Source organism: Cnephaeus nilssonii (genome assembly GCF_951640355.1).
Source record: "Cnephaeus nilssonii genome assembly, chromosome: X".
Classification (NCBI taxonomy): Eukaryota; Metazoa; Chordata; class Mammalia; order Chiroptera; family Vespertilionidae; genus Cnephaeus; species Cnephaeus nilssonii.
The window spans coordinates 18,557,817-18,573,979 of NC_137071.1; the positions used below are offsets into that span (position 1 = coordinate 18,557,817).

The 16,163-nt window shown below is 48.9% G+C and overlaps 1 protein-coding gene and 1 pseudogene across 2 annotated transcripts; one reads left to right on the plus strand and one right to left on the minus strand.

Moving 5' to 3' along the window:
* Positions 1-663: 663 nt before the first annotated feature.
* On the minus strand, positions 664-1,209 carry LOC307096121 (ferritin heavy chain-like; the record flags this gene model as incomplete). The annotated part of the gene is made up of 1 exon (XM_079765673.1): positions 664-1,209. One exon carries the CDS (start codon positions 1,207-1,209, stop codon positions 664-666), a length of 546 nt encoding a protein of 181 aa, XP_079621799.1.
* An 8,236-nt stretch (positions 1,210-9,445) lies between these two features.
* Positions 9,446-10,633, plus strand: LOC307095902 (ETS-related transcription factor Elf-3-like; annotated as a pseudogene). Its single transcript has one exon. The product of its transcript is annotated as an ETS-related transcription factor Elf-3-like (transcript).
* Positions 10,634-16,163: the final 5,530 nt, after the last annotated feature.

Below are 16,163 nucleotides of genomic sequence, written 5' to 3' on the forward strand. Positions count from 1 at the left end.
TCTTCCCCAGAGGCAACTACTATGATAAATTCCAGACCATTTTATTTTTCTTATTTTTATTTTTAAAAATTTAAAAATTGATTTCAGAGAGGAAGGGAGAGGGAGAGAGAGAAACATCAATGAGAGAGAATCATTGATCTGCTGCTTCCTGCACGCCCCCTATTGGGGCTTGAACCCCCAACACGGGCATGTGCCCTGACCAGGAATAGAACCATGACCTCCCGCTTCATAGGTCCATGCTCAACCACTGAACCACCAATGCAGGGCTAGGCCATTTTAAAAAGTACTTTTTACACCCATATTCACCAGGGCCCCTGACCATCCACCTCACTCCACCCCCATACACCACACTGTTTATAAGGGGATGATTAATTTTGTGATTTCCAGGGTCCCACGAAATACCTCCTCCCTCCATCCGTGGAGATCTCAAGCTGAATGTGGGGCTGGCTGGGTGGAGAGAGACTTAGATACCTTTTTAAAACTTACAAGGTGAGGGATTTACGCGCACCAATCAACCAGAGACCTTGATTTAGGAACCAAGAATTTTATTGCAGGATGGTAAAACCCAGAAGGGCAACATTGCTATACGCATTCCCATCATACCACCAGAGGAAGTCACACCCCTCCGCCCCCCTGGCCGTGGGAAAGTAGCCCAAGCTCAGTTCAGTTCTTTTTATCGTCCAGGGAGAGCTTGTCAAGGAGGTTCTCCGTCAGGCTTTCTTCTGGGTTCCTCGGGTACATAGGGAAAGTGCTCAGATGACCCCTGAGCTCTTCAATGGATTTCACCTGATTATACAGAGTGCTGTCCTCCAGGAAATCCGCCAGGCGGGCATCCTTCTTTTCCATGGCCAGCTGGTGGATATAAAGCAGGTTCTGGTTGACGTTTATGGCCAGATCCAGGGCGTGGTCCAGGGCCTTCAGGCTGCTGTCCCAGTAGTTGTAGTCAGGCCTGTTGATGTTGCCGTCATACTGGCGGGTTTGGCCGCTGCGCTGGTTCTGCAGCCGAATGAGCTCCTCTACGTGCTCCTTCAGCAGGGCGGACTGTGTCAGGAGGAACTGGCCCACGTACTTCAAGGCCATGTTCTTTTCGAAATAAGAGGCCATGGACTTGTACACATAGATGACATAGAGTTCCAGGTGTATCTGGTGGTTGACGGCGGCCTCGCAGGCGGGGTGGTAGTTATTGGAGCGCCTAGGCGGGGTTGTCATGGCTGGTGGCTCAGGTGGCGCAGGTGGCGCAGGTGGCGCAGGTGCCGGGACCAAAGAAGCCAAGGCAGCGCGGAGGCGGGGGCTGCGGAGCCGGCAGCGGCGGTGGGCAAGGCGGCGGCGGCGGGGTCCTCCGAGTCTACCCAGGGTGAGAGACTTCGGTGGCCTTACCCAGGGTGAGCGACTTCAGTGGCCAGCGGCCGGCTATTCAGGAGTTGGGTCGTAGCTGGCCGGCCCGCTTGTGATAGAACAGGCCGGCGGTCGGTTAAGAGCCGGCGTTAGGAGTGGAATGTGGATTCCCTACAGGAGGGCATTGTGAGGCGCAGCGTTCCACGTTCCACCTGAGCCCCAGGCAGGAAACCTAGGCCACTCTGCTGAGTGTCTCAAGTCCTTTTTTTAAAAAAGGCTCTGATGAGACAGAAGTTATATACTATAACATTCACCTTTTGCAAGTGAACATTTATTTCCATATATATATATATATATACACACACACACACATTATCTCTATCTCTATCTCTATCTCTATCTCTATCTCTATCTCTATCTCTATCTCTATCTCTCTATATCTATATCTATATCTCTATTTATCTCTATCTCTATATCTATATCTATATATCTATATATCTATATCTATATCTATATCTATATCTATATCTATATCTATATCTATATCTATCTATATTGATTGATTTTAGAGAGGAAGGGAGAGGGGGAGAGAGAGAGAGAAACATCAATGATGAGAGAGAATCATTGATGGGCTGCCTCCTGCATGCCCTACACTGGGGATGGGTTGGGCTGCAACCGGGGCATGTGCCCTGACGGGGAATCTAACCTTGACCTCCTGGTACATAGGTTGATGCTCAACCACTGAGCCACACCAGCTCAGCCATAGTTTGCAATATATTCATGAAAGTGTGCAATACCACAATCTAATCTCAGAACATGTTCAATACTCCAAAAGGCAATTCCTTACCCATTAGCAGTTAAGTGCCCAATCTGCTTCCCCTCAGGAAGGGCAACCATTGATCTACTTTTTGTCTCTATAGATTTGCCTATTCTGGTCATTTCAAATAGATGGGATCATACCATATGTGGCCTTTTGTGTTTGGCTTCTTTTACTTAATATAATGTTTTTAACATTCATCCTTCTTTTACTTAAGATAATGTTTTTAACATTCATCCTTACTTTCATTGCTCTAGCATTTTTGTTTATATGTTGTGTATATACATTGCCTCCAAGTTCTAATAGTGTTTTAAGAAGAAATTGTAAGTTATCTCTGAGCCTCCTGGTGGGATTCCTGCATTGTGTCTCTTTACTTCCTTTTGTTTGTATCTTGGGGAAATGCCTCTTGGATTTTCAATCAGAATGTGACTCTTCATTCATAAAATAAAAACATACTTGAAATATCAAGGCAGCTTCTTGGTTGTGATTGGGTCTGTTTGCCTTTTTTTACAGTCTTTGCAGAAGATTTTCATAGATTTGCAGTGGCTTCTTTATTTGAGACAGTGTGTGAGAAGTCACGAGGTCTAACTCAAATCTATTCCTTCTATATGCAGACATAACAGATTGGAAACACTAAAAATTTCCTGCAGAGAAAAACCTTAATTTGCATTATGGATGCAGCATTACGACGCCCAATCCGGACTCACCCTCATGGGTAAGTACTCCACAAGAATATATACATACAATGCAAGTGCCACAATCATCTAAACTCACACTGTACTGCCAGATCATACTCAACAATGGTCATAGCAAGTCCTAGTGAAGATTATAGAATATTAAGAAAAAGTTTTTCTTCTCTATTTAAATAAAGCTGCAATAAATATAGGGTTGCATGTAGTATTTCATTACATGGATATACCACATTTTATTTATCCTTTCATCAGTTTATGGACTTTTGGGTTGTTTTCTTTTTTGTGGTGCTATGAACAATATTGCTATAAACATCTGTGTAAGGCTTTTGTGTAGACATATATTTTCAATTCTCTTGAGTATATACCTAGGAATAGAATTTCTGGGTCATGATAACTCTAATAGTTTGAGAAACTGTCAAAATGTTTTCCAAAGTGACTGTACCATTTTACATTCCCACCAGCAATGTGTGAGGGTTCCAAAACTGTTATTGTCTGTATAAAAATTATTTTTTTAGTCATCTTAAGTGGATGTAAGGTGGTATCACATTGTGGTTGTGATTTGCACTTCCCTAATGACTAATGATGTTGAACATATTTGTATGTGCTTATTGGCCATTTGTATACCTTCTTTGGAGAAATGTCTATCAAATCCTTTTAAGTAGAATCATTTGTCTTTTTATTGTTGAGTTGTACGAGTTCTGTGTATGTTCTAGATACAAGTGCCTTATCAGATATATGATTTGCAAATATTTTCTCCCAGTCTGTGGGTTGTCTTTGTGCGTTCTTAACTGTGTCCTCTGAAGAATACAAGTTCTTAAAAGTTCAACTTATTTATTTTTTATTTTGTTGAGGTTTTGATGTCATAAGAAACTATTGCTTAATTCAAGGTCAAAGATTTACATCTAGGTTTTCTACTAAGAATTTTATAGTTTTAGCTCTTACTTTTGGGTACCTTTAGGTCTCTTATTGTTATTGAGTTAATTTTTGTGTGAGATGTGAGGTATGGATCTAGCTTAATTCTTTTGCATGTGGATTTCCAGTTATCCCAGCACCATTTATTGAGAAAGCTATTCTTTCTCCACTGGATGGTCTTGGCACATTTGTTGAAAATCAATTGATCACAGATATATCAGTTTATTTCTAGACTCCTAATTGTATTCTGTAAGACCATATAGCTAAACTTATGCTAGAATAACACTGTATTGATTATTGTAGCTTTGTAGTAAATTTTGAAATAGGGAAGTATGAGTCATCCAACTTTATTCTTCTTTTCAAGATTGTTTTGGCTACTCTGGGTCCCTTGAATTTTCATGTGAATTTTAGGATAAGCTTACAAAGTTCTTGAAAAAAAAAGCTAGCTATGCTATTGATAGGCATTGAAACTAAATAGTTTGGGGGAGTATTGATATCTTAACAATATTAAGTCTTTTGATCCATAAACCTGGGATGTCTGGGACCTCTTAAAATATAGATTCTGATTCAAAAATCTGAATTGCTAGATAAATATCACATGATCTCACTCATTTGTGGAATATAATGAACAGCATAAACTGATAAACAAAAATAGAACCAGAAACATAGAAGCATCAAACAGACTGTCCAACCTATGAGGGAAGGCAAGGGGTGAGGGGGTAAGAGATCAACCAAAGGACTTGTATGCATGCATATGAGCATAACCAATGGATGCAGATAGTAGGGGGGTGAGGGCATGTGCTGGGGGTTGGCCGGAGAGAGGTCAATGGGGTGGGTGGGTGGGTGGGGAGGAGACTTATGTAATAGTTTAAACAATAAAGAATTTAAATTTTAAAAAATAATCTGAATTTCTAAACAAGATCTCAGGTGATGCCAGACTGCACTCTGAGTAACAATGTTCTAAAAGGGAGGAGTCTTCCATCCTCTGTTGTCTTGGTTCATTCAGGCTGTTATAACAAAGTACCCTAGACTGGCTGAAACCAGTTACGCTCAGTGGATAGAGCGTCGGCCTGCGGACTGAAAGGTCCCAGGTTCGATTCCGGTCAAAGGGCATGTACCTTAGTTGTGGGCACATCCCCAGCAGAGGGCAGCTGATCGATGTTTCTCTCTCATTGATGTTTCTAACTCTCTATCCCTCTCCCTTCTTCTCTATTAAAAAAAAATCAATAAAATATATATATTTTTAAAAAAGTACCCTAGACTGATGGCTTCTAAACAACAGGTGTTTATTTCTCACGGTTCTGGAGGCTGGAAGCCCAAATCAGGGTGCCAGCATGGTTGGGTTCTGGCAAAAATGCTCTTCTACCTTGCAAATGGGTGTCTTCTCACTGTGTCCTGATATGGCCAAAGGTGCCAGGGAGCTCCCCAGAGTCTCTTTATTTATTTATTTATTTTTAATTTCTTTATTGATTAAGGTGTCACATATTTGTCCTCATCCCCCCATTCCCATCCCACACCCCTCCCCACGGATGCCCCAACCCCCTGTTGAACTTAACCATTGGTTAGGCTCATATGCATGCACACAAGTCCTTTGGTTGATCTCTCCCCCCTCCCCCCACCCTCCCCTATCCTCCCTCTGAGGCCTGATAGTCTGATCGATGCCTCCTTGTTTCTGGTTCTGTTCTTGTTCATCAGTCTATGTTGTTCATCATTTCCCTAGATGAGCGAGATCATGTGTCACTAGAGATATACTTATAAGAACTGAATGTGAGACGAGCAATAATAGTTATGCTGACAGGCAAATGAATCAGTCTGTAGTGAGTTTCTTTCTGGACCAACAGTTCTTTTGAGACCCAATATCAATGTCCACCAGTTCCTTATGTGTACATGTCGGCACTGACCCCTCAGCTCTGGATGGTGGACAAATGGTGGTAATGCAGGTCCGATTCCCTCTGGTTTGGTCTCGGCCGGACCCAGGGGCACGGCTTCACACGGACCCAGGGTCACGTGGCCTCACCCGGACCCAGGGGGTGCGTGGCCTCACCCGGACCCAGGGGGTGCGTGGCCTCACCTGGACCCAGGTGTGCGCGGCTTCACCCGAACCCGGGACCCAGCCTAACCCGGATCCAGGGGCACATGGCCTCACCCAGACCCGGGATCCAGCTTCACCCGGACCCAGGGGCGCGTGGCCTCACCCGGACCCAGGGGCGCGTGGCCTCTCCCAGACCCAGGGCCGCGTGGCCTCACCCGGATCCAGGGGCGCAGGGCCTCACCTGGACCTGGGACCCAGCCTCACCCGGATCCAGGGGCACACGGCCTCGCCCAGACCCAGGATTCAGCTTCACCCGGACCCAGGGGCGCATGGCCTCACCCGGACCCAGGGGCGCGTGGCCTCTCCCGGGCCCGGGACCCAGCCTCACCCGGATCCAGGGGCACACGGCCTTGCCCGGACCCGGGATCGAGCTTCCCCCGGACCCAGGGGCGCGCGGCTTCACCCGGATCCGGGACCCAGCGGGGTTTCGTCTTCTTGATCCCCATTCCTGTTGGTCAATTCCCTCTCAGAAATTCCTTCGGCCATTTTCTCAGAGCTCCAGGGCAGCTGCCGCAGAACTCGTTGGGCAGCGGGCTCGGCGAAGCTCCGGTGTGCCAGGTGCGCGGCGGTGGGCTGGTCCGGGGTGGCTGCGTCGGCCCTTGGGTCTGCAGCGGTGGCCGGTCACCGAGCGAGCGCACCTGGCCGCTTCCGGGGTGTTGAGATTCTTGAAGGACTCGGAGGTCAGCAAGCGCGGAGTCTCCCACCCCATGTCTCCCAGGGGCTCGTCTGTCCGTGCTCGGCAGCGAGTGGAGCCGTCCCCTCAGCCAGAGACCACCGGGGGAACTGCGCTGAGCACGTTCCAGGCCGCCATTGTGTCGCCTGAGCCGTAGTTCTTAAAGTGTGATCTTTGGGTCACCGGCATCAGCATCATCCTGCGTACCCCTCTCTTTTATTCTAGTTGTAGAGCAGCTGCTCAGCCAGCCCTCCGGTGGTTCTGGATGGTGTCTGCTCTGCTCTCCCATCGTAGTCTCAAAATTGTTGTGGTAGGCAACAATCAGGCTTCCGCCCTATGCCTCCATCTTGGTCCTCCTTTGTATAGTTAAGTCTTGATTGTTGTTGGTGTCGCTGGGAGGAATTGTCCTCCAGGTCAATTGGCCGTGCGGACCCTCTGTGTCTATAAAGGAAGAGTTGCTGTGCAGGAGACAGGTTTATGGGCCGGGTCTTGGTGCAGCAAGGCTTTGGCGCTCACTGCCTCTGCCTCTTGAATGTGTCCCTTATGCGAGTGGTTGAAATCTGGTGTCATCTCACACCGACCACTAGATGCCCTCGTTTCTGGGTCTCCAATGGAGTGTAGGTCAGCTACTGCCTGAGGCCACTCAGCAGGAATTACAGCAAAAACTGCAGTTTCCTCCTCCTGTCTGAGCGGCCCTGGAGCAGTCCGACTAGAACCGCAGTTTATCTGGTCAAGCTGCCACAGGGCAGGCCCCCCACATGCAAAAGCCGTTGCTTGGAGCCCAGGTGGGCCTGCAAAACGTTCGGGGAAGGTCCCAGGGCGGGGCGGGTCTCAGGGCGGGGCGGGGCCTCAGGGCGCCACCAGGCCATGGCGTGGCGAACCACAATGGCTGCAAGTCTGCTTTTTCTGCTTTCCACATTTCTAAGCCCCCTCGTTCCGCACTCCAGCGCAGCAAACACTGATTGCTGGGCGCACCTCCGCAAGGAAGTTACTCCCACTCTCTGACACGAAGGCTGAGAGTCCAGCCTCTCCCCGCAGGCGTCTGGGTCTCCCGCGCGTCCCCAGAAGCTGGATTTCAGGGTGATGGGGAGCTAATCTCCCCTAGGGTTGGAGCAAAAGCCGCACGACCCTTCCCCCGCCACCAGTCCGACCCACGCGCCTCCGCACCTCATCCCCTCTGAGTTTGCTCTTTCCTCTTCCCTCTTAGCTGTAAATCCACCATTCAGCCAGCTCTCCTGTGGTTCTGGGTGGCAGATGCTCTGTCCTCCAGTTGTATTTTTGAAATTGCTGTGCGGGGCGAAGTTCCTTTGTTTAACTTTGCTGCCTTCTTGGTTCTCCTCTCTCAAAATGGCTAAAGGACTTGAATGTAAGACAGGAAGTCCTAAAAATCCTCTAAGTTGGTGTCGGCGGCCACTGGGGCCCCGAGGATCTCACTGGGTAGCTCGGCCAGGTCGGTGACGCGGATGGGCCCATCCTGCAGAAAGATGGTCTCTTCCTTCACTGAGAGCCACTGCGCCGAGTCCGCAGCCGCCGCCACAGCAGCTGCCACAGTCGCCCACGAGCTCATGGCCCCGGCTGAGGTGCTGACTGAGAGGAGCAGCCGCCCGGCCTGGGGAGACGCGAGCAGGAGTCGCCGCGCTCACCAGTCCATCTTTTAGTTGTATTTCCAAAACTGCCATGCGAGGCAACAGATCAGCCATTCACCTTCGCCGCCATCTTCTTGGAATCCTCCCCAGAGTCTCTTTTATGAGGACACTAATCCCATTCATGAAGGCTCTACTCTCATGACTTAATTACTCCCAAAGGCCTCACCCCCAGGTACTATCACATTGAAGGTTAGGGTTTCAATATATGAATGGGGGGGGGGGTAGGGTGCACACAATCCATCTATAGCAGTTATTGAGGTTTGGAGTTCAGGAGAACATGTATATATTGGTCTCCATAAGCAGAAATGCCTGTTCCCACCTCACAGACAGTGTTTCCAATAGTTACAACAGATGTGGGTTTCTGTGGGGAAAGGGAGAGGCCTTCCTCCTAGCAGGAAAAATTGTGGATGACTTTAAATTTGGCAAAGAAAAAATGTACTAGGTGTTGTTTTTAGAGCCCCCTTCGTTGATTTTGATCTATTTTATAACTCTGAAAATTGTGGAAAACTAATGCAAATTATTCTTGTCCACAGAAATGCAGATGAATTGTGTCTGGTGGAAGGCAACTTATTTTGAACTCATTTTGCATTTTCCTTTGAACCATTTGTAACATCATACTGGTTTCCTCATTAATTAATGAGTGAAAGAAAATATTTGACGTGTATTTACTTTGTATTTACATGAGAGTCATGAGTTTATTTTTCTTTAGTTATCTTCTAACATTCTTCATTCTCATCCCAGCCCCACTAGGAACACATTCAAATTCCACAGGAGTGGGCTTAGTGTATCACGCCCTTTCATGGGCTTCTCACCAGAGATGTGATTCCAGAAAAGTATTTGGGATGTAAAGGCATAGACTTCCTGACTGGATGTGGACTGGAAGGACAGCATCTCTGATGAGAAGAAGGCAGGGGGTACTCCGGGGAAGCAGGGAACCAATGCAAACCAGCGGAGGAAGGGGGCAATTAGAGAGCAGGCCACAGGAGGGACCTCAGCAGCAGAACACTGTAGTCACTGTGGGGCTGAGGCCGGCCCAGTGCATGTTAGAGAGGACAGAGAACTAGGTATGGCCAGTGAAGACCCATAGAAAACCAGAAGCACCTGAGAACAAAGGGAGTGGTGAGAGTTTCCAGGCAGGGAAAGTAGTGAAAAACGATTTAAAGAGTGGAGGGTTGGACTACCTGCTGAGCTTTTGCCTCCTGCGTTACTGGTGCCTGCGATCCCGCCATCCCGCCCACCTGCCCTCTGCGTCCTCCCGCACCACCACTTTGGAGCCCTATGGCCGCAACCCGTGAGATCAGCAACGTTTTCAGCAACTACTTCAGCGCCATGTAACCATGTACAGCCCGGAGGATCACACACACACACACACACCCGCTCCCCACACCCCCCCCCCCCCCCCACGACCGCCGTCGCTGCTTTTGGGGCCGACGACCTCGTGCTGTCCCTGAGTAACCCCCAGATGCCGCCCGAGGGCCCAGAGAAGGCCAGCTGGTCACGGGAACAGCTCCAGTTCTGGTCGAAGGCCCAGGTGCTCAACTGGATCAGCTACCAGGTGGAGAAGAACAAGCCAGCACCACCGACTTCTCGCGCTGCAACATGGATGGGGTGGCGCTCTGCAGCTGCGCGCCCAAGGAGCTGCGGCTGCGGCTGCGGCTGGTCTTCGGGCCCCTGGGGGACCAGTTCTACGCCCAGCTGTGGGACCTCACATCCAGCTTCCCGGACGAGCTTAGCTGGATCACTGATCTCCTGGAGCAGGACAGCACCTCGTTCCAGGAGACGCTGGGGGCCCCAGTCCCTTTGACCAGGGCAGCCCCTTTGGCCTGGAGATGCGGGCAGCCCAGCCCCTACAACTCGGGCAGCTATGGCGCAGGGGAGGGGGGGGGCGGGGCGTCCCCGTCCCCGTCCCCTTCCATGGGCAGCTGGGATGTCTCCACTGGTTTCACCTCCACCGCAGGGACTGGTGCCTCTGGGTGCTCCCATTCCTCCAACTCAGGGGGGAGGGGGAAAGAGCGACGTGGACCTGGACCCCAGGGACAGCAAGCTCTTCTCCAGGGCAGACTGCCCTGACTACAAGAAGGGGGACCCCAAGCACGGGAAGCGGAAGCGGGGCCATCTCGGAAGCTGAACAGAGAGACTCGGGACAGTGTGGAGGGCCGGAAGAGCAAGCACGCCCCCAAGAGGCACCCACCTGTGGGAGATCATCCTGGACATCCTCATCCACCCGGAGCTAAAGGAGGGCCTGATGAAGTGGGAGCACCGGCAGGAGGGCGTGTTCAAGTTCCTGCGCTCCGAGCCGTGGCCCAGCTGTGGGGCCAGAAGACGAACAGCAGCATGACCTACAAGAAGCTGAGCCGGGCCAGGAGGTACTACTACAAACGGGAGATCCTGGAGCGCGTGGACGGATGGCGGCTCGTCTACAAGTTTGGCTGGAAGGAGGAGGAGGTGGTCGGGAGTCGGAACTGAGGGTCTGAGTGGACCCGAATCAGACACATGGACTTGAGGCCGTGGCCCCGATCAATCGATGGGGAGGACTGCTGTTCTGTGGACCCAGCAGAGGCTCAGGGTCTCCTCGGCCCCCGCCTCGTGGAATTACAAGCCCTTGGTTTGAAGTGACTTGTTCGGTGACAATGTTGCAAGTGTGGCTTCTACGGGGCCTCCTGATGCCCAATCCGGAGCAGGCTGCCAACGCCGCCTTCCTTCTGCTGGGTGCCCGGACGGAGGCCGGGGGGCAAGGAGACCCAGGGCACCGTGAGCCAGGGGACAGGGCCTGCACTCCTCCCTGGACTGGGTCCGCCTCCCTCCCAATGTGTGGGCTCCGTGGGCAGGGGTCAGAGCACTCCCTAATTTATGTGCTACAGATGCGCCAGGTGTACATAGAGATCTGTTTTTTTCTAAGACATCCCCCTGACTGTTCTCGGCCCTGGGCTGGGCCAGCGGGGGGGCGGGAGTGCCAGACGCTCAGGGTGGGTCGGCTCCTCTCTCTCCAGCGGGGCACAGAGACCCCCCCAATAAAGTGCCTTCTGGGCTTTTTGTAAAAAATAAAAAAAGAGTGGAGGGTTGACTGACACACAGGGCAATCTGACAGGCTGACATGCACCATCTGGGTAAAATTAACCCTGGAAGGAGGTAGTAACATAAGCTTTTGGAACCTGGAGAAAGGATCCCTTCATCACCACTTTTGTGCTCCCTGAGTCATAATGCTGAAAGGGCTGTTGGGACCCACAGATGCTAAGGGTGTAGAGCAGTGATGGGCAACCTTTTGAGCTTGGTGTGTCAAACTTCGCCAAAAAACTGAGCATAGCTCGGGTAGTGTGTCACTTTGAGGAAAAAAACATTATTTCGCAAATGTTTCATCCTCAGGAGCAGCAAATGTTTCATCCTCGGCATGCGGCCGCCTCAGCGGCCGCGTGTCATCAGAAATGGCTACGCGTGTCAGCTGACACGCGTGTCATAGGTTCTCCATCACTGGTGTAGAGTATTCAGGAATGGGCCATGGGCTCTTCCTTCCAGAAAAAATTCCTTCCAGCTGGTGATCAGAGGTAGGGGAAGCTCGAATGCAGTGTTTGTCTCCACCAAAAGGCATCTTTTTAAAACAAAGGCCATGGGAAAGTTTTGTGGTGGCTCCTGTTTGGTTGGGCACTAATGAGCCATGTCCAACACCCACACACATTATATTCTGAAGAGGAGAATGCCCCTTCCGGCCTCTACTTTCTCACTATTCTGATTGGAGGGTGAAAAGGAGAATCGCTGCCTTGAAGAGCCAAAGGGGAGGCCTCTGAACTGAGCCATCCATTGTATGTACTGGTGTGTGGAAGTCAATAACTGATAGTAAGTTCAGTTAAATATACCTTTTCTTTAAAGTTGCAACCTTTCAGTTTTATTCAGTTTGCTGGATATCCTCCATTTGCCTCTCCAGTACTGTTCTCTGTCCTTCTTCATCTTACTCTGAGCCCTGGGAGGCTGACCTGTGTGGACTGCATCCATGGGCCCCTGTGCCCTCTGCTTCCGGTTGGGTTCAGCCAGTGGGAGGCACTGGCAGGGGATGGGAGGGCAGGAGGAGCGTGAGGTTGGGATATTCTCTTGATTTCCTCTCTTCAGGGCAGAAAATTCAGAGGCCAGTCTAATTCCTTTTTATAGATCTTGCTCCCTGGGTGTGGTAGGACCATTCTCAGATGGGCCTTCTGCAGACACTGCTCACTTCAGAGGAATTTACTCCAAAGAACATCTGTTCTTTGGCTCAAGTTTAATGCACAGCCTAACAAAGTCATGAGGACCCAGAAACTAGTATGCAGCTGTGTATTCTTTCAGGACAGAGAATAAATGGAGCTGATAGAAGAAAGAAAGTACCTCATCTAGGACAGTCTCGGGGAACAAAGTAATGGCCAAAGTGGAGCTGCCATCCAAGATTCAGGCTCTAATTGTCTAGCTTGTGTATTTCTCTGACCCCTGGCTCCCTTGTTTCCTTAGGTCCGTGGTCGGCAAACTGCGGCTCGCGAGCCACATGCGGCTCTTTGGCCCCTTGAGTGTGGCTCTTCCACAAAATACCACGGCCTGGGCGAGTCTATTTTGAAGAAGTGGCATTAGAAGAAGTTTAAAAAATTTGGCTCTCAAAAGAAATTTCAATCGTTGTACTGTTGATATTTGGCTCTGTTGACTAATGAGTTTGCCGACCACTGCCTTAGGTGATTGACTCCATGGTTGCATCTCATCTAATTAGTAGGCCTGCGAGAAAGAGGAGTGGGAAAGAGGAAGCAGGGAGAGTCATTTTGTACGTGTTAGTAGCCATGTTAAAAAGTCTGGTTGGGGAAGGTGTTGACTTAATGAGATTTGAGGATTATTTGTTTATTTCACATAAATCTTTGTCCTTCCTTGCTCACCTTCTACTACCCAGGATTACAGCTTTTGCAGAGTGTCTACACAGCACTGCATAAGTGAATCCAATCAATATAGATAAGGGATTGAAGATGCTATTTAATTAGACACCTCTTAATTATTTGCTCCTAGGCAGGAAAGCATAATCCCCAATTGCAGATAGCCAAAAGCATATTTTAAAAGTTTTCTTTGGTGGTTATCTTTTCTAAATAGAGGATAAATGATTTTTATTATGTGACATTCAGGTCCTTCCTAGAGAACATTCGGTAGAATCAGACTGAGTAAGGTACACTGCAGTGGAAAACAAAACCTAAAAATCTCAATGGCTGAAGACAAGATGTATTTCTTGCTCACTTCACAGTCTGGAACAGGTGAAGTGACTTTCTTTAGTGGCTCTCCAACAATGGCTAACTTACAGATGCAGGCTCAATGCCATCCTGCAGTCCTACCATCTCAGAATGTGTCACTTCCAACAGCACAGAAGGGAGAAAGGAAGCATGGAGACCTCCCACTTATTCTTTATTACCTTGAACCAGAAGTCATAGCACTTTGGCCCAAAGCAACTTCAGTGGAAGCTGGGAGATGTAGGCAAAAACATGTGATATTCAGTGAGCAATATAATCTCTGCCATGCACGGTTTATCCATTTCTCCTAGTTGGTTTTTAAAAAAATATTTATAACTCACATTTTTGACCACTGTTATTCATGTACATAATTATTAGAGTATACTTATAGCAATGATTCTTTTGAAAAAACTTCACAATTGTGTGTGTAAGCATACTAAGTAATGCATCTTGTGTGGTCCCAACTCCACATAATTGCTTTCGGTATTCATTCCTCATGATCATCTTTTTATCCCATCTCAGGTCCTAGCTTGACATTTCGACTCAGATCCAACCCCATTTCCTACATAAAACATATTCTAAGTGAACACAGCCTCCCCTGAAGAAGATCTATAGGGATTAGTGTCCACAAAATTAGCATAGCAATCAATCATAGACCACCCAATTATGGCTTGTCTGTAATTGCCTTGAACTATTAATCATCTTTTTTTGTTGTGTTCTTTTGGTGCTACATTGTCCCTGACTCATAAGCCCTTGGAGGGCACACACCCTTTCTTTACCTCCACAGCACCCAACAAGATAGAATAGCACAAAATAGGTGCTCAAAAACTTTGGTCAGATTTAATCTGATTTAATTGGATTGCTAGAGTCAGCAAACATGTATTAACCATTTAAGTGGCACTTTCTAGGACCTGTCCTAAGAATTGTGGGTAAAGACATGATTAAAACATACCAGCTATCCTCAAGAGGCTTTCAGAATTTTAGGGATACGCTAAACACAAACCAAACTAGCTACCAAACCAGGGTATGGTAACTAGTCTCCAAAGACAGCCCCAACAATTCCCCCCTCCCTGTTTGAGCATGCTGCTCCTTATTGATAGAGTTGGCACTTATTTTTCCTTGACCAATGGAATCTGGTGGAAGTGGCATTCTAGGACTTCCAAGAAGGGCAGAATTTTCTTCCTTCCACTCAGAAGCTTCACTCTTGGAACTACTCCTCTGAATTCAGCCACCATACTGTGAGAAGAATAAACCACACGAAGGAGGGGGAAAGAGGCTGAGTTCCCAGACAACAGCCAACACCAACTGCCAGCCATGTGAGCAAGCCATTGGAGATATTCTGGATGACCGCAGTCCCAGCTGACATCACAAAGGGAAGAATAACCATTGAGCTGAACCAGCTCACCCATAGAATTATGACCAATAATAAAATGGTGGTTGTTTTAAACCACTGTGTTTTGCAGGAGAAGGGGGTTGTTGACTCGCAGCAGCAGATCACTACAACACAGGATCAGAACGTTTTACCAGTACAACAGGTCCACAAAGGAAGGTCAGGAATGAAGGAAGTTCAGGAATGGTCTCAAAAAGGTGACAATCAAGATGATGAGTAGAAATTTCCCAGGCAGAACTTGAAGGGAAGAGCTTTCCAGTTAGTGACCCCACATGTTCTATGCTACACAAACAGAGAAGTACTAGCAGTTTGTGATGGATGATGTGTGAATGCAAGGGGGAGCTCTAAGTATTTCAAGAGAAATCTGAAAATCTAGGATCCCAGCTCTGGGATTTATTGTTTACCTTGAGCACTTGAGACTTTTCGAAACAGGGGAGTGTCAAAATCAGATTTTTGTCTCTGACAGATTACTCTGGCATGAGTGAGAGGTAGACTAGTGGGGCATGAGTCTGCAGAGAAGGAGAATATCCAAGGGACTAATGGAATGATCCAGGATGAGAAGGTGGGGCATGGAGTGGGGCAGTAGCAAGGGTAATGGAGGGGAAGGATAAGATGCAAATGTCATGGAGGTGGAAAATGAATAAGCTTTGAAGATGGCTGAGGGTAAAGAGAGAAAGAGAGGGATCTACAATAACCAAATTTCAGGCTTTGATTCACCATTGTTGAGACTGGCAATGTAGGATGTCAAACAGGTGGGGGAAGAACGTTATGACCTGGGTTTTAATTGAGACCATAGGACAGTGACTACTGGGTTCATTCCTCAGGAGAAAGGGCTCAATTAACATAATAGTACTAGTGGCCTGGTGCACGAAATTTGTGCACGGGGGCGGGGGGAGGCGGGGGTGGTTCCCTCAGCCCAGCCTGCACCCTCTCCAACGGGGGACCCCTTGCGGGATGTCCAACTGCCAGTTTAGGCCCGATCTCTGTGGGACATCCCTCTTATAATTTGGGACCGCTGGCTCCTAACCATTCACCTGCCTGCCTGCCTGATCGCCCATAACCCTTCTGCCTGCCTGCCTGATCACCCCTAACCTCTCTGCCTGCCTGCCTGATCACCCCTAACTGCCTCTGCCTGCCTGCCTGCCTGCCTGCCTGATCACCCCTAACTGCCTCTGCCTGCCAGCCTGATCTTGCCCCAAAATGCCCTCCCCTGCCAGCCTGATCTCGCCCCCAATTGCCTTAAAACCCCTCCTCAGCCCCCACCTTAGGTTCTGCCTTTGCAGTTCACCCAGATTTGGTTCTGATTGGTCAGTTTCTATGCCCGTCAGTGTCAAAAGCTCTGCCTCCTAGGCAGCCATTGGCTCCTCGCACTTCACCCATATTTGGT